This window comes from Manis pentadactyla, chromosome 14 (assembly GCF_030020395.1).
Source record: "Manis pentadactyla isolate mManPen7 chromosome 14, mManPen7.hap1, whole genome shotgun sequence".
In the NCBI taxonomy this organism is placed as follows: domain Eukaryota; kingdom Metazoa; phylum Chordata; class Mammalia; order Pholidota; family Manidae; genus Manis; species Manis pentadactyla.
Genome location: NC_080032.1, coordinates 6583953 through 6611229, shown reverse-complemented (window position 1 = coordinate 6611229; position 27277 = coordinate 6583953). Strand labels below are relative to the sequence as shown.

Here is a 27277-nt window from a genome sequence, read left to right as displayed (position 1 = left end):
AACAATGAGCTGCTTTATATTGGGACTGATTCCACTGTACGTTGTCTCTCGTGGTCCTCTGATGTCCTGAATGACGTTCTATTAAAAGCTCAGTTCCTGCCTGAAAGAACTGGGCCCTGTATGTAGTATGGATAAGAACAGGCTTTACTGCTAGACTGACCTGGGTTAAAATCCTTGTTCCAGCATATACTGCTGGGCTGTCTCACTCTCCTCATGTGTGACATAGGCACACGTTTAAGTATCTTACAGGGTGTCCTGGGAAACAAATAAGATAATATCTGTAAAGTATTCAGCATAGTATCTAGAACATTAGTGGGCCTAAAGAAGTTATTTAAAATAAAAATTATTTAAACTTATTTAAAATGTATTCAGATATTTTTAAATGCTTAATAAGTATGCAATTCTGCTAAAATCTATGGACGATGTATTTTTCATAAGCTTATTCATTCAGTGTATATTTATTGAGGGTTTAAATTTTTCCTGGTACCATACTGAGTATTAGGGCTGCATTCAGGGAATTTAAAATTCCTTAAGTGATTAAAAAGATAAATAATGATGCAAGATAGCCTGAGATTTTGGAGTGATGTAGCTAAGCATGGCCTAAGTTAGGAGGAAAGATTTTGGTGGCTTAGAGTGGCCAGAATAAGTGTTTCTTAACCTTAAAGCAGAGGTTACAAAATCTTATTTTCTTATTGTTGTTTTCCCCCAGAAAATAAGAAAACAGGAAGAAAAGAAACCAAGACTGGAATAAAACCTGGTAGGATGGTAGGAAGGGAAGGAATCCATCAATACTAGAAATCTAAAAGCCACTTTTTTTGCAAATTATTCTGTGAAATCTCCTGATTTTTTAAATGTTGGCAATAATTCATATTAAAAAAAACAAGCCTGTGTAGGCCAAACAGAGCATTGTCTATAGTATCTAAGGCTGGATCTGAGCTGAGGAAATATCAGTTTCCAGCCCTTAATTGGCAGCGCTAGGACTGTTTCTCAGTTGTTTTTATCAGCAGTCACTCTAACAGATGTCACTCTTGGGGTGGCACCCTGAGGGAGAGGGACTTGAGCTGAAGGTCTGAGGCCCAGCCCTCACTGCCCTTCTCTTTTCAGGGTGGCTTTTCTGACTGGTTCTGTCTTTGGCTTGTTCTTTGACAGGGTGTGGTGGAGCAAGTGGAGGTGGAGCCTTGGACAGGTCCGCGTGGGCCGTGCCCTTCATGCGTCTGCTGTGAGGCACAGGGCCCTAAGCCTCCAGCTGCAGGTGAGTCCTGCAGACTCAGGTTTTGACATCCTAAGTTCTTGTTGTCAATCCCCACACCCACAGAGGGAGGGGTTGGAGTCCCAAGCAGAAGGCCCACCAGCAGGCCGCCGCCTCTTTACTGGTGCCTCCCTGCTGCCCAGAGGGCTGGGGGTTGGGGGGGGTGGGGGGTTGTGTAGAAGCAGCATGGAAGGCTGGGCTCTTCAACAGGCAGAGGCTGCTATTAGGAATATGCCAGATGTGATTACCAATGGTTTGTAGAAAATGTCTGCTAACTGTGGAGCTGGAAAGAGATTATGAATTAATTATAAATAGGTTTTAAAAAGAAGCAGTATATCCTTTATTTCTTCATTACTATTTTCCTACAGCAAGTTAGAAAGTAATGAGGGCAGAAAAGAAAATAAGAGTGTAAAGAAAACCTGGCTTCATTTTTTGCATGATTTTGCTTATCTTAGAAGGTTTCTTTTGGGGAAGCCGCTAGCTTTCAGTCTATTATAAAAGGCCTAACATCTGTACCAAAACTGCAGAGGTGAAGCTTTCTTATGGCCTTTGACAGGCTTCTTAATTTCTGTCAATTTTTTGTTTACTGGGTATTTGTAGGCCTGCCAAGTCAATTATAGAGAATAGAACAGGGAAGAAGAAAAAAAAGAGTACCTGTTACTATGTGTAGGAGTAATATCTTTTTAATCTGACGTTTTGCATTGTCCATACAGATACATGCAGTATATGGAGATCACATGCAAATAGCATGTACAGTCATTGAGATCAGGGGTCAGCAAACTGGCCCACAGGTCACATTTGGCCTGTTGCCTGTTGTTGTAAATAAAATTTTATTAGGATGCAGTAAAACCTATTCATTTATGTAATGTTCAAGGCTGCTTTCAAGATGCAAGGGCAGAGTTGAGTAGTGGCACCAGAGACCGTATAGCTTGCAAAGCCTAAAATACTTATCATCTGACCCTTTACAAGAAAAGTTTGCTGACCTCTGAACTCAAAAGGTCTTCTGAGGCAAATAGCAAGGAAATGAGAGGCACAGTTCTTGGCAGTGATAACAGTAACAAGCAGTGGTGGCAACAGCATTTCTTATGGTCTTACTTGTGCTGGGTGCTGGCCTGTGTGTTTTCCACGCATTAAAGCAGTTAGTTTTTATACTTTTCTTTTCTGATCCCATATTATTACTGTGGAAACTAGGCAGGCTAAGTAACTTGAACGAGAGCCAGAAACCTGGCAAAGATCGAACCAGGGTTTAAACCCAAGTAGCCTGACAGCTGCAGGGCCGTTCTGTTAATCGTCATGCTGCACTACCCTTAGGGGACTTGTAGTCTCAGGAGGGAGATGGGACTGACAAATGTGAAAATGCCATAAACAAAGAAACATAATCAGACTGATTTTCTGTCACTGGTGGGCTACAAGTCTGCGTGTTCTTCCCTTTCTAGCAGCCACTTTGAGAGCCTATAAATTAATTCTACTGTTGCTTCTGTGGCTCAGAACACTTTTAAGAACTGCTTTTTGACACTTGTCTTCAAAGCTTGCAACAACAGATTTGATTGAATGTTTTTGGTATAGCAGATTTTCATGGTTTGAGGTTGGATTTAGCTTATGAAACAGCCCAAAGTCATTCAGAATCAAATCCAATGGAAAATGTGAGTAATCGAGATAATATTGACATGGACCAAAAGCTCTATGAGATTCTTAAGATTCAGGTTTTATTGTGCAGATTTTAAGTAATAATACCTTGGGTCTGATAATTACTACATGGTTTACCAAGAGCTTACACATAAGTCATTTTTCTTAATCCTGACAACATCTCTGAACCAGGCAGGCAGACATGAAATACGTGAAATTTTAAAAAATTAAATTTATGTACTTCAAACATAGAAACATTAAATATAAAACATTTATAAAAATGTTAAAAGCTATCCAAGTACTCACGATCCAGGTTTAAAAACATTTTCCACACTTGCCCCAGGATTGATAACAGACACTGTTCAAGCTCTAGGCTTGCTCTCTCCTTAGAGAGAGCTGCTACCCTGGTACTGATACTGAAGTCATTGTTCTTTTTTACTTGTAAAAATGTGTGCATATATATCCGTAAAGAATAAATGCTCTGGTTTTGTGTAGTTAGGATTTGAATGGTGTCGTACTGTACATGTCCTTCACATCTTGTTTTTTTATGCAACAGGATATTTCTGAGGTTCATCCGTGTGGATACAGAGAGATCTATTAATTGAATATCGAATTGTATAAATAAGGCATAGTTTATCTGTTCACTACTGATGGACTGTCACTTCTTGCTTTTTTACAGTTGTGAAGAGTGCTTCAGACAGCATTCTTAAGCGTAAATCCTTGTGCAGGAGTCTGAGGATTTCTCTAGTCTGGTTCCTAGAAGTGCAATTGTTGGGTCACTGGGTGTTCGTCTCTTCATCCTGGGTACCACCAGTTCTGTCCAGTGCCGAGCCAATCTGTGCTAAAGTTTCAGTTCCCGTTTCTTTCAGCCTAATCAGCACTCAGCATTGTCAGACCTGGTCATTTTCACTGATGTGATAGGTATGAAGGGCTAATTCTTTGTTCCTTTAGTTTCTATTTCACTAATTCGTAGTGAGGCCCAGCCTGTTTCCAGGTGCTTGTTTGCCATTTGGGTTTCTGCTTTTGAGCTCATTTACATTCCTCACTCCTTTCTTCTTTTGGGTTGTTTTGTGTTTTTCATATTGATTTGTGGATATTGTTGTAGATTCTGTTTAGTAATTGTTTGACTGTTGTGTACATGGCAGGTTCTTTCTTCCAGTCTATAGCTTGGGGTTTTTTCTTTTTTCTTTTTTTTTTTTTTTCTTTGCTTATGATGCCTTTTTTCATCTAGGTGTTATTAATTTAATCATAGCCTAATTTATTCTTTTGTCTTACGGTTTGATCTTTAACATTTTTTTAATACTGATTATTAATCCACCTCCATTATAGAACAAGGTTCTATTTATTCATGGGTCTGTTCTGGGCTCTCCTTTCCATTGGTCCATTTATGTATCTGAGCCATTACCACACTATTTTAATTATTACTTAATGAAGCTGATAAGAAAGAGCAAAGGTTCTGTAGTCAGACTGCCTCGGTAGAAATTCTGCCTCCATCACCTGTTAGCTTTGTACTTTTGAGTGACTTACTTAACCTCCCTGTATCTTACATTTCCTATCCATAAGTAGGTAATAATAGTACCTACTTCATATTGTGGTTGAGAGTTAAGTGTGATGATACATATAATATGCTCAGAGAAATGCCTGAAGTATGGAAGTGCTCAATAAATGCTAGCTGTCATTACTATTCCTGCTCCTACTATATAGCTTTAATTCATCATATATGGAAATAGATCTCTTATATTCTTTTTTTTTAATTGTCTTGGCTATTCTTTACCCTTTCTTACTAATTTTAGAATCAGTTTGTCAAGTTCCACAACAAAGCCTAACTAGGATTTTTATTATAATGACTTTTTGCATTAGATCAGGGAAATTGTCATGTTTATGATATTGAGTCATCCCATGCATGAACTTGATATATATCGTGATATATTATTGACCATGAGAAGAAGGAGCCTAGGAAGGATTAGGTCATGAGATAACAAGGAGGCAGAACGTTGGGCCTTGCAGGCTGTGCCCATAAAGGCTTTGGTTCTTATCCCAGGGGAGGTGGGAAGACCCCTGGCTTTGACCAGAACAGTGATATGATCACACCTACCTCTTAACAAGATCCCTCTGGTTCATTGTGTACTTGCCTTTTGAATAAGAAAGGGAGGGAGGGAGAGAGAGGGGTGTGTGTGTGTGTGTTTATATTTGCAAGAAGAAATAATGGAAAAACAAATAAAAAAGGACAAAAAGCTATTGCTACCTTCAGGGGGCAGGAGGGAACAGTGTAGGAACAAAGCACTTCCGTGAATTTACTTTGTTGTATAGTTTAAACTTTGGAACCATGTAAATGTTTTATATAATTAAAAAACACAGGTAAATAAAAAGGGAAAAAAGCACACTGAGACAAACTTTAAAACTTGTAAAACATACTGAGATAAACTTGTATCATGTTTATAGTGATGACTACACAGAGAAAATAGTTACTTCAAATAACTTTAAAATACAGTATTTTGATGTTCATCCCTAGTGGGATGTATTCTGAGGACACAGAGAACTGCTAAGAAATCTAAAACTGCATTCAGTTGTCTTACTGTTAGTGGCAGGTTTGGGGCTATGTTGTAAGAAAAAGCAGAGAACTACGGCAGTGTCATTAGGAATCACAATTTTCAGTGCAAAAGAAAAGATTACATGTATAAAACCAAAGAAATTAAATAAAGGCCCTGTAATCTGAAATTGGCAATGTGAATATCAACATGGACTTGTGGCTTTTTTTTAACCTTAAAAAGTGTGTTTCTAACTCTCTTTACTGAAAAGACTTAGGAACAGTGGTAATAATATAGCTTTTTGCATTCCCAGGGCCCAAATTGTGGTCTCCACTATTTCCCATTAAAAGGAACTGAGGGCTTTTGGAGAAATGGGTAATTCCAGAGCGGGAAATGGATATCATAAGCCTAGGATAGTGGGTGCTGGAAATTGAGGAAAGTACCAAAGGTTAATGGGGTTGTGGCAGAAGACCTTGGGGGCCAATTTGAAAGGGCTCTCATAGTCCTGAGACAGATCAAAAGAATAATGACTGCAGTGGATTGAAAATATACCAAACATATAAAAATCAATGCATTCATAATGAGAAATACAAGGGAGCTTATTGTTCACAATTTTGGGTTATACGATTTTTCAAAAATTCTAAAGGTAAAAATCAAGCACTTATCCTGCCTTTCCTGTATAAACCGTATTTCTATGAAACCAGAAGGTTAATGACAGTGGGCTTCTTTACAGAATTCCAGTTACTAGATGCAGGACTACTAGAATTAGAAAATTGTTTTGCTATCCCTAATGAGAAAATGGATCTAGGCAGCAATGGCCAGGGGAAAAGCATTGGGGAAATATAATGGAGGGGATCCGGCTGACATCATCGGAGCCAGTGAAGCATCTTGGCATGGCTGGACTGGGGCGGCCCCCGTGATGTGCCCTGTTGGTGCAGTGTGATGGGAAGTACCCAGTACCACTTGAGAAGCATTCTTGCCTAAAAGTTTGACCATGACTGCAGCCAAGTCTAATGTGAATGTGTCAGTCCACGGGAAATAGCGGGGTCAGAGGAATCAGTCAAAGACACCTTGAGGAGATAATCAGTCAAATCTAAAGTGTGGAATATTTTATAGGGTATATCACCTGGTTTCTCCCACAAATTGGTGGCATGAAAGAGGAAAAAGGCAGGGAGGGGAATCACCATATAAAAAAGAGATGTATGTGACATAACCAAAGCAAACCAGGAAGGATCATTCTGGCTGTTGTGTTAAGAGTAGACTATAGAGGATCAAGGATAAAAGCAGGGAAAACAGTTCAGAAGCTATTATAAAATTTCAGGTGAGACTTTGGGCAAGGGTGATAGCAAGATGGTGTTGGATTCTGGATATATTTTGAGGATATTGCTAACAGGATTTGCTAATGGATGGATAAGATGTAAAGTTTCAGAGAAAGAATCCAAGATGACTCCCAGATTTTTGGCCTAAATAACTGGCACAGTGGAGTTGCCATTTACTGAAATGGGGAAGATGGAGGGAGAAGCAGGTTTGTGGGGAAAGGTTACAAAGAGCTCTGTATCTTCAGTCTGACAGGCCTTTTGAATATCTACAAGAAGTCAAGGAGGTGGTTGGATACATGTGTGGAGGGTGGGACAGGTGCAGACCTGAGATGTAAATTTGAGAGTCCTGAGCATGCAGATTATATTTAAAGCTGTGAGACTGGGTGAAAACAAAGGGAGTGAGTACAGTCAGAGGAGAAGTTCCAGCCCAGAGCGTGCAGCGGGAAGAACGGAGAGAAGCCAGGAAAAGGCAGGTGTGATCAGCTGTGTCAGATGCTTCCGGTAGGTCAGGGATGGTGAGGACTCAGACTTGACCTTTGGATTGAGTAGCAATGGAGATCGCTGAATGTGCATGGTAAGAGCAGTTTCTGTAAGCCTCATGGGGAGGAGAGAGTTCAAGAAAGCCTGCCTGGGAGAAGAGGAATTAGAAAATAGCTCTGTTGAGTTTGGAAAAGAACAAACTCAAGTGTTAGCTGATGGCAAAGTGTGGTCTAGAGAAGGGGGTTGGCTTGTTTGAAATCACTGATTTATTCCTTTCAGAAAGGATTTTTGTGACACTCCCAATTTTTATTTTTGACAGATCCCAGAAAAGGTGAATACTGTTTACTAGTTTAGCCCATTGTTAACGTCTTGCCACATTTGCTTTCTTTAGGTATATAAATTTATTTCTTATGTTTTCTGAGCTGCTTTGCAGACATAACATTTACCCTAATACTTCAGTTTATATCTCCTAAAAATAAGGATATTCTCCTGTATAACCATAATATCATTATCATATCAAAGACATTTAATGTTGATATAATACCTAAAACACAGTTCATACTCAGACTGTATATTGCTACTATTTTTGTGTCAAGTCCAGGGTCCAATCAGAGGTCACCCATTGCTTTTGGTTGTCACAGTCCTGAAGGAATTTTTTTTAGGATGGGAAAATAATGTGTTGATTTTTAAAATCTAGCAGAGTAAAAACTGATGATATAATAATTGTTGTCAGAGTGATGAACTTGAGAAAGGGAGAGAAGATGGGATGTATCTGTAGTGGGTTGGGGGGTGACCTTTGGTGGGAGCATGGACAGTTTATGCAGAGGAGCAGGAGAGAAGGTAGAGCCTATGGGCAGGTGGTTGGGTTGACATGGGGGGAACTTGAGGAAATTCTCTTTTGATGGTTTATTTTCTTGGTGAAATAGGAATTGTATTCAGCTGAGAGGAAGGAAGAAGAGGTATTTCAGGTTTAAGAAAAGAGGGTATGAAGTTATCTTAGGACAGCTGCCTTTAAACTAGGGTGTGTGTACTGGTGAGGGTACTTGACTGAGGGTGCGTGTTCATGAAGAATCAAGGGAATTCTTTGGTAGACTCTCAACTTCTGTAGGTATACTTCCTGGAAACTAATGTGCCTGAGAGAGGGCCACTTGACAATAGGCGTTCTCCCACTTTGGAAGAAAAGTCAGGCGCTCACCTCTCCCAAATCTAAATTATATCACTTCTTGGATTGCCCCTGCTTCTGGTGTCTCTGTGATCTGATTATTCCTCTTTTTTTTTTTTTTTTGGTTGTTTATCCAGAAAAGAAATTACTTTCTAGAAGCAAAATGTCCTCTGAAATGGCTTTTACCCCAAATTCCCATCGCTTATGGTCTGGCTTGGGGATTGCTGCTTCCTTGTTTCTAATTTTAGCCTTTCCAGTGTGTCCGGTGTGTCTTTGTCTGTTGTCTTTTTCCCTCACCTGTCCTTCACCCGGTTTCTTCGTCTCCTTTGACCATTGTCTTTTTTCTTGATTTCAGGCGTGGTTGCGCTGGCGGGAGCAGCTCCTGCTTGTCCAAAGGGAAAGACAGAAGGTGGTCTCTGCGGCGCAACACCACCAGCACTGGCAAAAGCGGAGATCCCTGAAGGTCTGGCTTGAGTACCTGCAGGTCCGCAGAGTGAAGAGACAGCGAAACGGTGAGCAGGATGTCCTGGGCTCAGACAGACGGTCGTGTCACAGCCACTCTCCGGCTGCCAGTGGTACTAATGGATTGAGGAGAGAGAGGACTGCATCGTGCTACAAATTTTGGAAAAAGGAGATTGAGGAGGAAAATGCATCGTCCTCAATTCACATTTATTGCCTTCTGGCCTTTTCTTCTATGCATCTATTTTATCCATCAGGGTTTTAGTTACACTACAAATACTGTGACTGTTATGATTAATATGATATACATCATTCTGTATCTTGCTTTTTTTTCATATAACTAATCAACACTACTATTTAAGTGTTCTGATAAATTATGTTTTTAATGATCGTTTGGCTTAATCTACTTAACCACTCTTCTGGTGACACTTATTTGGATTGTTTCTGCTTGTTCCAATTATTCAAATATGCATGATTTTTGATGTCAGGTTTTTTGGACACTGTTCTTGTGGTTTCATTTCCCAGTGAGAGTTCAGAAGTAATAACACATAAGTCATGATTATTGGGATTATCTGTCCTTTGGTTTCTTGAGCCTGCACAGAATTGATACAACAGTGTGCTAGATACTGGGTTAGGCTTCTTGGTTTTCACCTAGACCTCCCTGCAGAAATTTCCTAGGCTGCCAGCACTGTCTTTTGGGAGAGTTTGAATGTGTCCATTTGAGGATAGTGACGGGGGACCAGCTGTCTGGCTGCCCAAGCCTGGAGGGTGAAGGCAGTAAGCTATTTAGCATGAACTGCAGAGTGACATGTCTCTGCTTACAGCCTTTGAATTCCAGGACTGATTCCCTGCCACTTCCTTGACTTCAGTTCATCAGGCCATTAGCTAATTAATGTTAAAAGCAGAGGAAGCTGGCAGCCAGGATCAGCCTGGCTGAAAGTTTAAAAAAGCCTTTGCCAGCATGCTGACCAAGCTGTGTGTCATTGATTCATCCCTAAAGTCCTATCCAGGAGACGTCAGTAAAGAGCAAAAGTAAGAGTCTCCTTTGAAAGTAGCAGTTGGCTTTCCTGCTCATCAGTAGCTAACTAGAAGCCTTAACTCTGATGTAACTGATTTTATAACATCCTCCTCCCTGAAATTACCTTTTCTCTTGCCTGGGAGAGAAGATATAGCTAAGGGATTCCAAATAACTCTCTTGTGTTTGAAAACCTTCTATTATAATACTATTCTTTCTGAGAACAGCTTTGAATCCCTGCTGTCTGCCAGAGTGGGGCACAGCTTATCTTAAAGATGCTTCAAGCTCATCTCCCAACTGTGCGACCAGGTGGGGTGCAGCACGTAAGTTATTTTCTCTGTTGCAGTGATGGCTGAGCAATTCCGCCGTGTCACTGTGCTCCAGACTTACCTCTGTGATTGGCAGTGGGCCTGGGAGCAGAGGGAGAGCGTGTATGCCCTCCGCGCTCGGGTAGAGGGGCTGGCCAGGAGAATGGTGCTGCGGAGGGCCTTTACGCACTGGAAGCACTGTATCCTTTCTAGCCACCCGGCCCTGTGCCCTCGTCAGCAGAACAGCATGAGCTCAGCAGCCTGAACAATATCAAATGGTCCTAATCTCTGGTGACTTAAAAAAATTTTTTAATTGGGAATATGGTTACAAAAGAGTTTGTTATTAGTTTAACTAGTTCATGAAGTAGTTAATTTGTTTAATGAATAATAATAAACACCTATGTACCCACCACCCAACTTAAAAATTAGAACATTGCTAACACCCTTGTCTTCTCCTTGGTTGTGTTCCCTTTCCTCCCCCTCTGGTGATTCCACTGTCCTGAATTTTGTTACCATTTCTTTGCTTTTCTCTACCCACTAAGCCGTGGAAATAGTCACAGCCGTCTGTTTCTTTGAAGCCCAATACCATTATGATCCTAGTTCTGTTCATTAAGGTTTCACCATGTGCAGATGTTACACGTTACCTCCTTAGTCCTCAGAGAAGCCTGGGGAGCAGGTGTCATGGTCCCTTTTACAGCTGAGTGTTGAGTCACAGCAAGTCACTGTCAGACCCAGGAGGTTTAGCCTGGTGCACACGTGCTTCACTGCCCCGCCAGCGTGCGCCCCAGCGTGGATGCGGACTGCCCCGAGGCCCAGCCACGCATTCATTGTTCACTGAACTCTTGCTTTGTTTTAAACTCCTACCCAAGTTCTGGAATATGGAGAAAGTCAAAGACCAACAGTAGTTTGTTGTCTCATGGGGAAAATAGATAAGAACATGGGTCTTGATTACATGGCATGATAAGTACAATCATAGAGGTTTGTGTCAAGTCCTGTGAGAGCCAAGATGGTGGAGAGTCAGGTGAGGAGTGATGTTTGAGCTGAATGTGTCTCAGGGGATTCGCACAGTAGAGAATCAGGAAGGGCCTTTCAACTGGAAGGAATGGCATGTACCCAGACGTAGAGGAGGAAAAGCACCCAAGGGTGGCAGTGGGGGAGTGCAGTAAGTTGTGGGGGTGTTGGGTGGCAGTAGGTAGTGAGGGTGGATGCAGGCTGGGCACCCTCTGTGCGGTGGTCAGAGATTAGGGCTTTATCCTGATGGCACTGGGGGTCCTCTGGAGGTTCCTTAGAAGTGGTGCGGATCTGTGCTTCAGAAGGGCTAGATCTGGATCACAGGAGCACAGCAGGCCCAGGGAGAGCAGCTACGCGAGGAGGCGCTCTTCCCAGGCTGTGCCGGGGCCGAGTCAGATGCCCTGCAGGGTGCTGGAGTGGGCACAGCAGGCCAGGGGGGGAGCAGATGGACTTGGCAGCCTAGAAGACGGAGGGAGTGGGAGGAGAAAGGTCTTGAAAGTGACTCAAAAGCTTTAGCTCAGACATCTGACTGGACTGCGATGCCAAAACAAAGAATGCAGAAGGAGCAGATTCCGCATTAGATGGGGCCATTTTGAAATATTTACTGCAACTGGTGGCAATTTATCTCAAATATTTTTTGCCCCTCATCAAATGGGCATTGAGGGGAGAAGGGGCAAGGCCGGCTGTTTGATAAGCAGCTCACGTGGTTTCCTTTTGCCCACTCTTCCTGGGTCATGAGGAGGGGACAGAGGTGGCCATCAGCTCGCCTGGCCTGCCCATTATCTCCTGTGGCCAGGACCCTGCAGAGGGGGTCACTAGGATCATGCTGTGCAGGGAGGGAACCTTATCAAGACAGAGGCCTTGACCCCCTGGCAGACTTGCTGCTGCGTGCCGAGGAAGCTGCCCGGTGGAGGGCGGCCGAAGGGCACTGGAGCCGCACCTTGCTGGTAAGAGCGCCACAGCCTCTCAAGGCTCCACTTGTCAGCCTTGTTCAGGCTTCTGCTCCTGGGGACCAGGAGTAGTTACGGGGTTAGCTTCAGTCACGAAGCCCCCCTTCATGACAGGCGTCCCTGTTTTCATTCTGAATCAGAGGTGGTAATGGTGTAGGTAATGGTGGGGTCAGAGGGATTTGGAGGAACCCAGAAGTGATCTAGTCCTGGAGGTTTTTACATGGCACGCCCCCTTTTTAAGGGTGGGAGCCTTGTCTCTGAAATCAGTCCATGTAGAGATGCTGTGAGTGAAGGCAGGCCTGGAGTAGTCTCTGTTCTACAGGCTGCCCTCCCCCACCCTCACCATGAGGTGATCTTCAGACACTTTCAGGAGCCTCTGAAGTTCCACAGAGCCCAGCACAGAAACCCCTAACGCTTCACTTCTGTCTCAGAAAACTGAAGCCTGGGAGCGGGGGCCTGGGCTTTGCCCAGGCCACAGGGAGGCAGTATTGACAGAGCTGGAGCCAGGCCCTCGCGTCTTGCCCCTACCCTGACCCCCTACTCACCAAGGATTCCTCCTCTTCCCTCTACTCTACTCTTGCAAAACTGCATTTATAATTGTGTAAGTACACATGTTGACCACCACATGGTAAAGACAAAAAAAAACCCACCATAGGTTAAAAGTCTGTCTCTTTCCTGAGAAGCAGAGTTGATGGTTTTCACCCTTGTAGTGTTCCCGTCTGGGTCACAGGGATCTCTCCTTGTCAGAGGTGAGGGTGTTTCTTCTGTGTAGTGTCTGGACAGCAGAGTAGTGACAGCTATTATTAGGTCCCTACTGTGAGGGCTTGCTTGTATCAGCTCCCAGTTGCATCTTGAAGCAGAGAAACACTGTTGGGGACATGGGAGTAGCTATGAACAGCCGTGACTGAGCTCCTTGCCACATGATTCAGGTGCTGCTCTTATTTTTCCAGGCACTGTGATTTGTAACCGGTTGTGTCCTTTCTTCTTTTCAGCACTTTTGCATTCGAGCCCTAAAAGACAATGTGACCCGTGCCCGTCTCCAGCGAGTAAGAAGGAATCTCGCTCACCAGCAGCACGGCATCATGGTGAGAGTCGTCGTCTGTAAAGGGACCTCTCCTGATGGCCATTCTGCTCATTCCAACCTGTGTGCTTAAGAGATTTGTCCAGACCTTTAGACTCTGAAACCTTTAGTAATCCATAGCAGCCAATAGAGACACTCTTGTTTTTACCTTGTTTAATCCTCTTTTTTATCTGTTTGCTAAGAAAATTCATAGTCGAAGCAGAGATCAGGCACTGTGGATCCCAGCCCTGACCTAGGGAGCACACTCTAAGTTCTGCCCTCTGGGAGGCTTTGGCTGTGTTTGCACCATAGTTGATTGTCCTCGGTGGTGGACTGACCCGAGGGCAACAAAGGTTCTCTCTCTGCTTACAGATTGTATCTCTGGGTGTAGAAGGATGGGGGCTTTTTGTTTTGTTTTTAATTATAAAAATGTTCAAACATACAGAAAAATATAAATAATTGTATAATAAACATTTATATACTTACCATCTAAATTCAACAATTGTTAGTACTTGCTATGTTTGCCTCAGTTTTTTAATGTTTTTTGAATCATTTCAAAGTAAATTACAGATACCATGACACATTTCTGCATGCATTGCCCCCCCAAAATTATTTTCTTACATAACCACAATATCATTATCATTCCCAAAAAAATGAACAGTAATTCACTAATATCCCATACCCAGCCCATAATCAGATTTCTACACTTGCCCCCAAATGTCTTTACAGCTGTTTTTTTTCAAACTAAGATTAATTTAAGGATTGATTACCCACTGTATCTGAGTATGCATTTAAGGCTTTTAATCAGTAACAGTCCCTTTGTCATACCCCTCCAACATTTAACATGTTTATTTTTTAATTATGATAAAATACACATAGCAAACTTTATCATGTTAACTATTTTTAGGTATACAGTTCAGTGGCATTAAGTACACTCACATTATTGTGCAACCACTGCCACCATCCATCTCCAGAACTCTTTCCATCTTGCAAAACTGAAACTCTACATCCATTAAATGATAACTTCCCATCCTCTCTGCTCCCCCAGCCCCTGGCAAACACTATTCTTCTTTGTCTTTCTGAGTTTGACTCTTCTAGTTACTTCATATTTACAGTATGTGCCCTCTTGTGATGGCTTATTTCAGTTAGCATGATGTACATTTTTAATTTAATGACATTGACTTTTTGAAGAGGAAGAGCAGTTACTTTATACAGTGTTCCATATCCTTGAGTTATGTTTCCTTTTGATGTCATTTGATTTCCCTTGTTACTGTGTGGCACCTATAAACTGGAAGTTAGAGCTTAGGGCTTGATTAAATTCAAGTTAAACATTTTTTTTAGCAGGACTACTTCATAGGCAGTAGTGTGTCATAAGGTCAGTTTAATTTCTAACATGGCATTGTCTTCCATGAAGCCCAGATTAGGAATAGCTTCTTCATTCTGATTTCCACAGACTGGAAGATCCATCTTTTTGCCTTTTTATGATAGCTCCATATAGCTCATCCATAATTATTTTTGCAAGCCTGTTTGTTGCATGTTGGATGCTCCAAACATGCATTCCTGCTTTAGGGGAGCTTACAGTCTCGTGGGGTAAGGATTTGCTCACTCATAGGCCAAGAGAGATCATCTTACCTTTTGCCTTAATAAACATCCATTTCCTTGTTGTTCTGCCTCAGCTGCTGCACAGGCTCTGGAACACCTGGCAGTCCCGGATTGAGCAGAGGGAGGAACGAAAGCAGTTGCCCCTACTGCGCGCTGCCTGGGACCAATACAGGTGCGGCCTCCGGCCTTCTTGGGCTCTCCAGGGACTCACTGTTCCCCAGGCAATCACTTACCTTTCCGTGTGCTGCTGCAGCAGATTCAGAAGGGCCCTGCTGTGGACAGCTGGTTCCTGGGCTTGCATTCTCCTTGTGGCTGATCAGATGAGAGGTAGAATGAGGATGTCTGTACCAGTTCTCAGCCACCGTAGTTTGAAGTGTGTGCCTGATAGCTCACTGCCTCAGTCCTTCAGGCTTTAGAGATGGTCACGTCTTAGAATTCACGCACTGATGGTGTTAAAGAGATGGCTCAGGAACATGGATATTTGTGGCTTGTTCTGGAAGGGTGCAGAGAGTGTCCTCAATTTTTTAGAGTTAATCTTTCAGTTAAAATAAATAAGTAAAAGCACCACATGCCAAGGAAAACTCAGAATGTATTGGAAGTATAAAGTGCAAAATAAAAGCTGCCTGGATCCCTCCCTCTGACCCCTTAGTCTTGCCCCTCAGAGGTAACCACTATTCACTTTCTTGCTGCCAAAAATGTTCAACATTCCACCCAGCAATTGTATAATCAACTTAATATGCATAGTTAACAGGTCCAGTTTTGGTGCACTTTTTATTGAGTTAGTGAGAATCCCAATATTTAACTGGTTGAATTTGGAGTTATTAAGGCATATCCTTATTCTAAATCCTGGTTTACAAAAAATGTGGTTCTCACTCTCAATATCAGTGTGTGAAAGGAGCATGTCACAGACCAAGGTGGTCTTAAACCAGCCCCAGAGTTTGGCCATGAAACCAGAAAATTCAGGGCATTTGGGGGATTTCATCCATATAACCTAAGTTCCAGAGACATTGTGCCTGGTGGTCTAATTAGTTTTACAAGGAAGTTGTCAAAATATCGGGGTAAGCCATAGTCCAAAATCAGGGGTTGACAGATTTCATGTTAGATATTGGGTTCATATTTCCCTGTCTCCTAGAGTGAAACCCATTTGGTGCCTTTCACACTCAAAGTATAACTACACCGATTTACCTGCCTTAAAAAAGACGGAATTTTAAAAACCTGAAAGCGGGACAGGCAATACCTTGTTTTATGTTTTATTTCAGAATAACAGTGCTACGCAAATTTATCAGATTGTGGTCACAGTATACTCAGAAGAGGCGAGACAAGCAGGTAAGGAGTCTTCGCAGAATATAATAACTCTGCTGGCTTACATTCTTGATCCATTTGCTTTGGAAAGATTCTTGGCAAAGGCCTATGCCAAGAGGTCTAGATGTTCTGAACCAGGGGAGAGGTTGCTGTGAAAGCTCAAAGGTATTTCCCACTGTCCCCTCTGGTGATGTCAGTCAGCAAGTTTGCATAACTCCCATTCCTTTATCTGTCCAAAAGTGCAGGTGCTCTCTGAGAGTGATGCACTCTTACCAGCCATTCTATTCACATCTTTACTCAAATTTATTTATTGTATTTGTTAGCCAGCCTGTTGCCCAGTAGGACCTTCAAGAGATACTGGGAAAGGTGCAGAGTGTTAAGTGCCATTTCCCAGAGTGAGACATGGGTACCCACATGGTGAGGGTCAGGCTGAGGAATTAGTAAAGGCAGACTGAGAAAAGGATTCAGTTTCATTTAAAAAAGACTCACTGAGCAGCTGCTGTGCCTTGGACATGGCTCAAAGCACTGAGGATACAGCTGTGGCCCAAAGCAGACAAAATTTCTGCTCTCCTAGGGCTTGTAATGTAGCGCCAGGGTGACAAATAAGTGTGACCTTGCAGATCAGTCTGATGGTGCACATAACTGTCTGGAGTGCCAGCCAAGGATCTTTGAGGCCAGGTTCAGCTGAGGAATGTGTGTGTTCAGCTGGTGATGTCTGCGTGGGCATTGCAGCGGGAGACGGCACCACACGGGCCATTTTTTGGCCATCTCTGGCAGTGAAACGGGGAGAGACACAAACCAAACTCCTTACAGTTATTTCTGTGCTGCCTGTCCACCTCCACCTCCATCTGCTGCTGGAGTCTGACAGGTGACTCTAAGGATTTTGGCTAGTTCTTCATAGTTTGGGGATAGAATCCAAATTTTCTGTCAAGGCATACAAACTCCTTTGGGAGCTGGCCCCTGTCTGCTTCTCTACCCTTTCCCATTATTACTCTCTGCTCCTTCCCAGCTGCACACCGGCCTGCGACTCTCCAGTTTTGCCCCCCTTTCAGCCCAGGTGCTGCCTCCTCCCCCCATTCCTGCCCCTGTGCAGCTTTATCCGAGTGCTCATCCATAGTTTGCTGGCCTCTCTCCCCACCGGGCTGTGAGCCCCCCGAGGGTAAAAGCTGCCTCTTCTCCTTAGCTCAACCCAGTGTTGGCAGAGGATAGGTGCTGGCTACTATCTGGCCAAGTGAATGAACAAACGAGGAACCAAACAGATGAGCTGCCATTGATTGCTTTAGGGTTGTTCCCAAGGATGATCTCAGTTCTTGGTGTTTGGATGGTACCGACCCAAGACACGGCTCGTTTCTGAGTCACCCTTGCCTTCCACACCTAGAAAATGCTTAGAATTGCTGCCTACTTACACATTCCTTTGGATTATGTGGATGTTTCTGAAAGGACATTACCACTTGGTCTCTTAAGCTCACTAATGCAAGTTCAACAGAGTGTAGAGAGCTTTGAGAAGAATTATCTGAAGGGCACGGTTGAAAGGTTGTGTTTATTCAAGGTGGAAAAGAAGCAGAGGGTCTCTGTTATTTCCTTCCTGGAAGAAGAGCCCTCCTTGACACTGGGGCCCAGACTGGTGTCAGGGGTCACTGTTCCCACCTGGCACACCGCTCCAGCATGGCCTGCATGACAGGAGGTCCGAAAAACAGAAGGAGCCCTGCTTAGTTGCTGTTAGTGTTTAAAAATCTTTAGCTAACAACCTGAATGTCATTTCTCAGTTTAGATGTCCAAGGAGAACACCAATTCTATTTCAGGAAAAGATAATGTTATTTATTTTGGGTTTCTTCTTAAAAAGTAATATATAAAGAATGCCAAGGTGTTTACAAATTGTTGAAGCTGGATGATAATAAGTTGATGGGGATTCATTATGCTGTTGCTTCCACTTTTGTTTATATTTGAAAATGCCCATAAGCCATGTAAGGAGAGTATAGAAAACTTGGGAAGTGTAGGAAGACGGAAAGAAGTACAAGCACCCATAGTCTTGCTTCTTAAGATGGCATTTGGTGAGTAAACCTAGTATCTTTCCTCCTGTGTGTGGGTAAGAGTGTGTGTACCCGTACGTTCTCACACACACACTGCATGCATGCTGTTAGCTATTGCTATGTAAAAAAAAAATCACTCCAAACTGAACGGCTTGAAACTACCACTGTTCTAGTATGCTTAAGGATTCTGTGTGTCAGCTAGGCCTCACCTGAGCAGACTGTAATGGCAGGAGGTTGGAATCATTCAGAAGTTTCTTCATTCACATGTCTGGTTCCTGGGCTGGAATGACAGGAAGACTGGGTTCAACTCACATTTACCAGAGTTCTGACTGATGGCCTCTCCAGGAGGCTCTGACTCCCTCACAGCATGCTGACCTCAGGGTAGTCAGACTTCCTCTGCAGCTCAGGGCTCCAAAAGTGAGTGTTCCAGTGAACAGGGCAGGACGTGTATGACCCTTTATGACCTAGGCTCAGAAGTCACATAGTGTCACTATCACCGTACTCTATTGGTCGAAGCATTCATTGTTCCACCCAGATTCAAAAGGGGGGAACACAGACCACTTCTCAGTGAAGGAGGACTGGAAAATTTGCAGTCCTGGTTTAAAACCTGCCGCACATATGTAGGTGCTTTCCTCCCCGACGTTTTGGATCGTGGAAGCATATGTATTTCTTCTGTGAGTTGTCTTTCTCCCTGTGTATATATCAGTGAAATAATAGTAGCTTTTTATAATTACATACAAATTTAAAGAATCTCTATTACAAATGAATATTATAAACAAATTGGAAGATACATTACAGGGTGAGAACAATACTGATAACACTAGTAACAAAGAACTAATAAATTTCTGAAGGTTCAAAAAGCCCATGTATATATCACTGAATTAAATGCTGACAGTCAGATAGTAAAATGGGCAATGGATATGAACACTTAGGCCATAGGAAAAGACATTTAGATAAATACACACACACATAAATATCTGGAGATGCTTAACCTACTTAAAATGAAAAGTTTTCACCTATCATGTTGGCAAAGATTAAAAATAATGATTTTAATCTTAATTTTTTGTAGGAAGTAATGTCGGGAGTGTCATCCTAAAAGGTCGTTCTTTTTTAACACAGTACAAATAAAGGTCCTTTATTGTTTCACTTTAGCTGTTACAGGCCCGAGCAGACAGCCACTTCCGGCAGACAGCCCTGCCTGCAGCCTTCCAGGCATGGAAAAGACTCTGGCGGTGGCGGAAACAGGGAAGTGCCCCCAGTGCCAGAGCAGCCTGCTTTCACAGGTATGCGGTACAGTCCTGCCCCTGGGCGGGCAGCTGGGGTCTCATTCTGCCATTCATGCCGCCATTTGCTTTGTTTTTCAGGCCCCCGGCCCCCCCGGCCCTGGTTTTCCCTAGTTTTTCAATAATGTGGGTTCACTGATTTTATCTAGCGGGAGAAGACAGCCAGGATCTCCCCTGGGAAAGCTTTGTCCATCTCCGTTGCAAGTACTTTCAAAGCCAGGTTTTATGCCTCTCCCCTCATGGCAAGCCACCCATTAGCTTTCTGGTCAGCATGTGGTTGGGCCTTGTGCCGCCTTGGCAGGCATTCTTGGGTATGATTTCCCTGAAATGCTTGATCTGTCCTGCTGGACCTGGCTTTTGATATCTTGAAATCATAGTCACCAAGAAAATTAGGTCAGGCAAGGAGCAAAGCTGCATCTTTTTAGCTTCCCTGGCGGCGAACTTGCCCATAGCAAGTCCTTGATATATGTTGGCAGAATGTGAAGTTAGTCATTGCTAACCATGTGTCTGCCACTGTGGTGGGCGTGGTGTGATGGGAGAAAGGAAACAAATCCATAAGCTCATTCAACAAGGACATCATCCTGCTCATTAATTTCCTTCTCACAGCAGTCCTGAGAGAACTGGTTCAAAATGGTAAATGACTTGTCCATGTAGCATAGCCAGTAAGTAGCAGAGCCAGGGTTTAAATTCAGATCTCCCTGATTCTAAAGTCCAAGGACTTTCTGCTAAACCAGGAGGAAGATCTTTTTGATGACTTTGTAGGATCTTTAAATATTTGAGAGGAGATAAGACTGATACACAAGAAACAATTGAAGAACAAGTCAAGAGAATAGATCCATGTGTCCTTAATTATATTGTTGGCCACAAGTGCTTCTAGAATGAGAGCTAGTGCTGAGAGGAGTATCTGGGGGAGGCTTGCTATTCTCCTAGGGGTGAGGATGGGTGGCAGGAAGGGGCAGGATGAGGAGGGGATGCCTCTTCTCTTCCCATAGACAGATGATGGACAGATGTCGGAGCAGGCACATGCCACCAATAAAGTGACGGTTTTGGAGATTGCCTGGAGTATGGCATACATCAGCTTAGGGCAGAGAAACAACGGGGAAGGCCATGCATTGGGAGAAGTTGCTGTGATCTTTGACTTTGGAGCGCTCTGAGGGCTAGTCTGAGGGTGTCAGCAAGAACTCCTGGGCTCCTTAGCACAAAGTCCACGGAAGTGTTTTTAGGGGGGCAGCCTCATGGGGAATAGAGGCTGACAAGGGGATAGCACTGACCTCTGCCCCATCTCCTGCAGAGAGAGTGGCTTCACCTTTACCTAGTTCCTGTATTGAGGTCTGGTATAAGATTCAGTTGAAAAATAGCTTCACTACTTAAAATACACACATGCACACACATGCATACACACACACCCCTTTCCTTTACAATTAAAGTCATGAATGGAATCTGTTGTTTTTTTTGTATTTTGACATGCTGCGGGGACCAAAAATTGAGTGTTCCCTCAAAATGGCCAAGAGGACCTTCTACAAGGATTTTTGGGGGGAGCATGCTTGGGTGATTTTATAACAATCACTCTTGAGAAAACAGGGTGGAGGGTAAATTAGAGACAGGAAGTGGCCAGAGGCTCGCAGGATCGCAGAGCCTGATCTGGATTTTGTCTTGATTAGGTGTCAATGGCTCTTTTTAGAAAACAGATTTTTCAGATTCCTGCCTTCCTGGTTCATGAGGAAGCAGGATACGAGCCTGGCTCAGAGGCCGAGTGGGCCTGAGTTGTGACCCTTACCCCACCGGTCACCAGCTCTGTGACTCTGGGAGAGCCACTCCATCCTTCTGAGCCTTGGTCTCCTCTAAAGCAAAGTGGAGATGGTTTAGGGATGGTGCTGATCCTACGGAGCTGTCGTGAAAACTTCAGTGGGCTAATCCATGTAAAATACAAGCAGGGTGCCCAGCACGAAATATTAACTACCTCCTTACTCCCTAGAACTGATTTCTGATTCTTGAGGTACGTTAAAATTCGTAAGTTTGGCTAGAATTCAACAAATCAAAGTTCCAAATAAATGTGTATATCTTTCCATAATTCTTAGGGTGGTTTTTGTTTTTTTTTAAACAAAGACACTTACTATCCCACACACTAAGAACTCAAGAGGTGGGACAGTTCCAGGGGCCATTAATTTGATGGCATATGTCAGGGTAGGTTTTTTTTTAATGTCTTAGGAAGACAGACAAAATTTATGGTGGAATCTCATGAATTATGACTAAAAATGGTAGTTTCCTAACCCGCCAGTGAAATATTATGCTGAGAATGAGATGAGACTATTTTTGTCCTTTTTTTTTTCTTTAATTGAACTAAAATTTACATACAGTGAAAGATACAGGTGTTAAGTAAACAGTTTGATGAATTTTCACAAATCATATACCTGGATAATAGATATCTCAGTCAGGATTTCCACACATTTCCACACACTAGAAAGTACCCTCATGCCCACTTGCAGTGAGTTAGCCCCCTTATAGGTAACCATTGTTCTGAGTGTTGTCATCCTACGTTAATTTTGCATGATTTTGAACTTGATCTAATGGGGTCGTACAGTATGAGCACTATTGAAGCCACAGTATGCGGCTTGAGAGCTCAGCACGATGTTCTGGAGATTGAGCCATATTGTCACATGTATCAGTAGTTCAGTCTTTATTTGCTCAATAGTATTCTGTTGTATGAATATAAGACAATTATTTTGATTCATTTTAACGTAGAAGGTGTTTCTGGTTTGAGGCCATGATGAATAAAGCTGTTGTGAACGTTTTAGTGGAACATGTTTTCATTTCTTCTGTGGATACTTAGAGGTAGACTTGTGGATCAGGTGGTCACGTCACTTAATACCCCCATCAGCACAGGAGAATTCTGGTGGTTCAGCATCCTCACCGAAAAGTTTGGCCAGTCTTTTCAGTTAAGCCATTCTGGTGGGGGATGGCGTATTGTATTGTTTCCCTGGTGACTAATGATGTTGAGCATCTCCTTTAAAGTAGGATTAGCCTGGAACAAAGCCTGTAGTTTTACCAAGTCAGGTGGATTGCCCTGAAAGAGGGAATTCCAGAGAACGTGGGGAAGCCGTGCTACCTGAGGGAAAGAGTTTGTAAGGATCCCACTGAAGGAGTCTGAGGAGGGGCAAAGAGAAATGGATCCGTTTTGGATTGGTTGCTATTTCTAAGGCAAGATTAGGAGGGATGAGGAGTGGAGATTCACTAGGAAGTACTACTGTCATGGAATCCTCAGGAATAAATGAAAACAGCAAAGCTTGTCTGGGGCATCATTGGTATGGAAGCCATAACCACTCCAAAATGGGGGTGTTGGTGCCATTTTACAACTACTGTGTGAACTTGGGAAACAGTGTTTCCTTGTGGCTGGCTTTATCTGTGTCTGTCCTCCTGATGGGATTAGTGCTAGGGGGGCTTTTTCTTTTTTCAGTCTCAGTTAATTTTTATTCTTTGAATACCAGACAGCCTTTGATTCTTTCAACCTTTGTCATGTACTTTTTGACCATTTGTACATCTTTTGTGACATGTCTCTTCGAGTCTTTTCTCTAGCTTTTAAAAAAGTTGAGTTACATGTCTTTTAAAATCATTATTGATTTATAGAAGTTCTAGATATATTCTGGATACAAGTCTTTTGTCAGATGTATGTACGGAAAATATTTTCTTCCCATATGTGGCTCCACTTTTCAGTGTCTAACAGTATTTTTTTTAATTCAGAGCAAAATGGGTGGTTATATATATTGAAATTAATTAACAGTATTTTCTGATGATTAGAAGAGTTTAATTGCAATACAGTCCACTTAGTCAATTTTTTCTTTTATGATTAATGGTTTTTGGGTTCTAAGGAATATTTGCCAACTAAATGAAAATGTTAGGGGTTGAGTTTGTCCTTGGTTCTTGCCCCTGCCACAACAAAGAATTGAAAGGCAGAGGCACAGTAGTGAAGCAGAATGAAAGTTTTATTCAAATACACTGTAAAGGAGAAGTGGGCTCTAGTCAAGGTAGACAAAGGCAGGCTGCTTACTGTGAGGCTGCTGCTTAGGGTGTTTTGGGCAGGGCAGAGAGATCCTTGATTGACATTCTTTGGCCTTGGGGACTTGATCCGATTGGAGGATGAAGACAATGGGCTGCTCTGACATTTTTGCCTGGGGAATTTTTGTCATCTGGGGAGTACCTGTGCCCTTAAAGTCACTCTCGGTCCCTGTGGCTTCATTTAATTAATCCTCTGAGTTATCTCTGGCTCTCTGGACTTACCTGATTAACTCCCTGAGTTCTTGGCGGCCCCATCCTCTTCTCATCCCACTTATATCTGTCTTTCTGCCTAACAAAAATAGGAAAGCTTGTCTGGGGCATCCTTGGCATGGAAGCAATAACCACTCAAAGTGGAGGTGCTTGTTGCATTTTATAAAAGATATTTTCCTATATTTTCTCTGGAAGCATTACTGCTTTAGCATTTATATTAGATCTGGGACCATCTTGAACTGTTTTCTGTGTATGGTGTGAGGCAGGAGTCAAGTATTTTTTTTCTGTTTTTCAGACATTTCCATTTCCAGCGCCACTTGTTGAAAAGACTTTTCATTCCCCATTGAATTGCCTTAGCACCTTTGTTGAAAATCAATTGGCTATATAAGTTCGTATCTATTTCTGGACTTCCTCTTCTGTTCCATTTATGTTTATCCTTATGCCATTACCATACTGTGTCCATTACTGTATCTTTATGACAAGTTTTGAAATAAGATATACATTCAACTTTATTCCTCCAGGGATTTTGTTTGGGACCACACTAAATCTGTATAGATCAGTTTAGGGGTGACTGGACATCTTAACCATATTGGTATATTCTCCATTTATATAAGTTTTCTTTAAATTTTTTCCATGTTTTGTAATTTTGCATAGATGTTTTGTACATATTTTGTTATATTTATTCCTAAATACCTTAATTTTTTGATGCTGTTATAAACGGAATTATTTTTAAAATAAATTTTCCAGAAGATGTGGTACATATACACAATGGAATACTACTCAGCCATAAGAAAGAAACAAATCCTACTATTTGCAACAACATGAATGGAGCTAGAGGGTATTATGTTCAGTGAAATAAGTCAGGCAGAGAAAGACAAATACCAAATGATTTCCCTCATTTGTAGAGTATAACAATGAAGCAAAACTGAAGGAACAAAATAGCAGCAGACTCACAGACTCTGAGAAGGGACTAGTGGTTACCAAAGGGGAGGGGTGGGGGAAGGGAGAAGGGGATTGTGGGGTATCATGATTGGTGCACATGGTGTGTCGGGGGTCACAGGGAAGACAGTGTAGCTCAGAGAAGACAAATAGGGACTCTGTGGCATCTTACTACACTGATGGACAGTGACTGCAATGGGGTATGGGGGAGACTCGATAATAAGGGTGAATGTAATAACCACATTGTTTTTCTTGTGAAACCTTCATAAGAGTGTATATCAATGATACCTTAATAAAAGATATATACATATATAGGCACACACCTGATCATCTACATTAGCCCTCTTACAGCACTAAACTATGTTTTCTACCTTTATCTTGCATCTACCTACCACTTCAGCATTTTATTTAAAAAATAATAAAATAAAATAAAAAAATAATAATAATAAGGGAGAAATGTGGGATTCACATATAAATCAAGTATAAAAATCAAATGAATAATCATATCTGACTTGATTGTTTATAGTTCATGATGCGTGATCAAAACCGAAAGTTTCTGTGATGACTGCCCTTGCACTGTTCACCGTGTAAGAACTTATTCACTATGTAAGAATTTGTTCACCATGTAAGAACTTGTTTGTTATGCTTCAGAAGATTGGAGACTGTTGAGAATTAGGCTTGGGGTTGATTAATGATTGTGCATTGAGTCCCCTATACAGAATTTTATTGTTGTTAACAACCATATGATCAATAAATATGAGAGATGCCCTCTCAAAAAAAATAAAAAAAAAAAATATATATATATATATATATATCTCAAATATTTTTTAAAAATTCATTTTCCAGTTATCCCAGTAGAACACCTTGTGTTCTATGACCTTTCTAAATTCACTTGCTAGTTTTAGTCCACCACCCATCTTTCCTTCCTTTTTCTAAAGTTGCATAGGGTTTTCTGCATAAATAGTAATGTCATATACAAATAAAGACAACTTAGTTTATCCTTTCTTTTTGTCCTTATTGCATTGGCTAGGATTTCCAATAAAGTATTGAATAGAAGTGATGAGAGGGTACATGCTTGCTTTTTCTTAATCTTAGGGGGACAACAAAAGCAGTCAGTATTTCACCATTGAGTGTTAGTTGCCTAGATGCCCTTTATTAGATTAAGAATGTTCCTTTCTACTCTTAGTTTATTGAGTTTTTATTATGAATGGGGATTAAATTTTGCCTAATGTTTTTTCTGCATTTATTGAGATTATATGGTTTTCCTGATCTACAAATTTTAAATCAACCTTGTATTCCTGAAGTAAGCAGTAAGTCATGATGTATTATCCTTTTTACATATTATTGATTTTGAACTGGTAATGGTTAAAAAAATTTGTACAGGTACTTTCATGAGAGATACTGCTTTGTAGTTATAATGTTTTTTTTTTTAATTTTCTGAAAGACTTTGGAAGATTGGTATTATTCTTTAAATTTTTAATGGAATTTGATAGTGAAATTATCGGGGCCTAGAGTTTTCCTTACGGGAAATCTTTCGGTTACAGGTGTAACGTTTATGTAGAGCTACCAAGAGCTAAGAGTTTGTTTTCAGGTCAGTTTTGTTGAGCTCTGTTTTTCAAGGAATTTTTCATTCTCTGCAAGGTGTCAATTATTTTGTCTTAAAGCTGTTCATAAAAGTTCCTTATTTTTCTTTTAATGTTTAATTTTCATTTGTGAAATGTGTTTAATGTCCAAATATTTAGGAATTTTCTTGGTATAATATTATTGTTTTTAATTGCTAATATAATTCCATTGACATTAAAAAGACAATAAAAGATAACGACACTACCTTTTTCATTGCTGATTTTGGTAATAAGAGTTTTTACTCTTTTTTTCTTGATCAGTCTTGTTAGGAACTTATCAGTTTATCTGAAAACCAACTTTTGCTTTGCTAACTTTATTGATTTTCTTTAATTGATTTTAGCTTTTTATTTTATTCTTCTTTCTACTTATTTTGGATTTAATTTGCCTTCCCTTCCCTTTTTAAGGTAGAAGCACAGATCATTTTTTTTGTTAGATTATTGATTTTAAATCTTTCTTTTCTGGTGTAGCATTTTAAGCTATGAGGTTTTCTTCTGATTTTGCTTCATCCCACAAATTCTGATGTTATATTTTTATTATCATTTAATTAAAAGTATGTTAATTCCCTTGTGATCTCTTCCTTGACCTGTGGTTTATTTAGCAATGTGTTTAATGTCCAAATATTTAGGAATTTTCTTGGTACAGTATCATTTTTAATTGCTAAAATAATTCCATTGTAGCTAGAGAGCATATACTTTGTATAACTTTAGTTTTTGAAATGTACTGACACATTTTATGATCCATGATATGCAGTCTATTTTGGTGAACCATCCATGTTCACTTTGAAAGAATGTTTATTGTAGTTTTTGGGTCTAGTGTTCCATAAATGTCTGGTAGACCAAGTTGGCTGATAATCATCTTCAAATTTTCTGTATCCTTACAGATTCTTTGTCTTCTTGTTCCGCACTAGAGAAGAATGTTAAAAATCTCCAACTTCAATTATGAATTTGTCTTTTTCTCTTAGTAATACTGTCAGTTTTATTTGTAAGCTCTGTTATTTGATTGTTAGGTTAGGATTGTTAGGTTTTCCTCAGGAATTGCTACTTTTATCATTTGAAATGAACCTCTTTA

The 27277-nt window shown here is 41.5% G+C and overlaps 1 protein-coding gene across 1 annotated transcript in view; it reads left to right on the top strand.

Moving 5' to 3' along the window:
* The window catches only part of SFI1 (SFI1 centrin binding protein), a 67137-nt gene that overhangs the window by 26046 nt on the left and 13814 nt on the right, over positions 1-27277 (top strand). Inside the window, 8 exon segments of the mRNA XM_057491633.1 lie at positions 1150-1252; positions 8720-8876; positions 10185-10346; positions 12034-12104; positions 13100-13192; positions 14844-14941; positions 16029-16095; positions 19254-19384. Of these exon segments, the coding sequence (XP_057347616.1) occupies positions 1150-1252; positions 8720-8876; positions 10185-10346; positions 12034-12104; positions 13100-13192; positions 14844-14941; positions 16029-16095; positions 19254-19384 (882 nt within the window).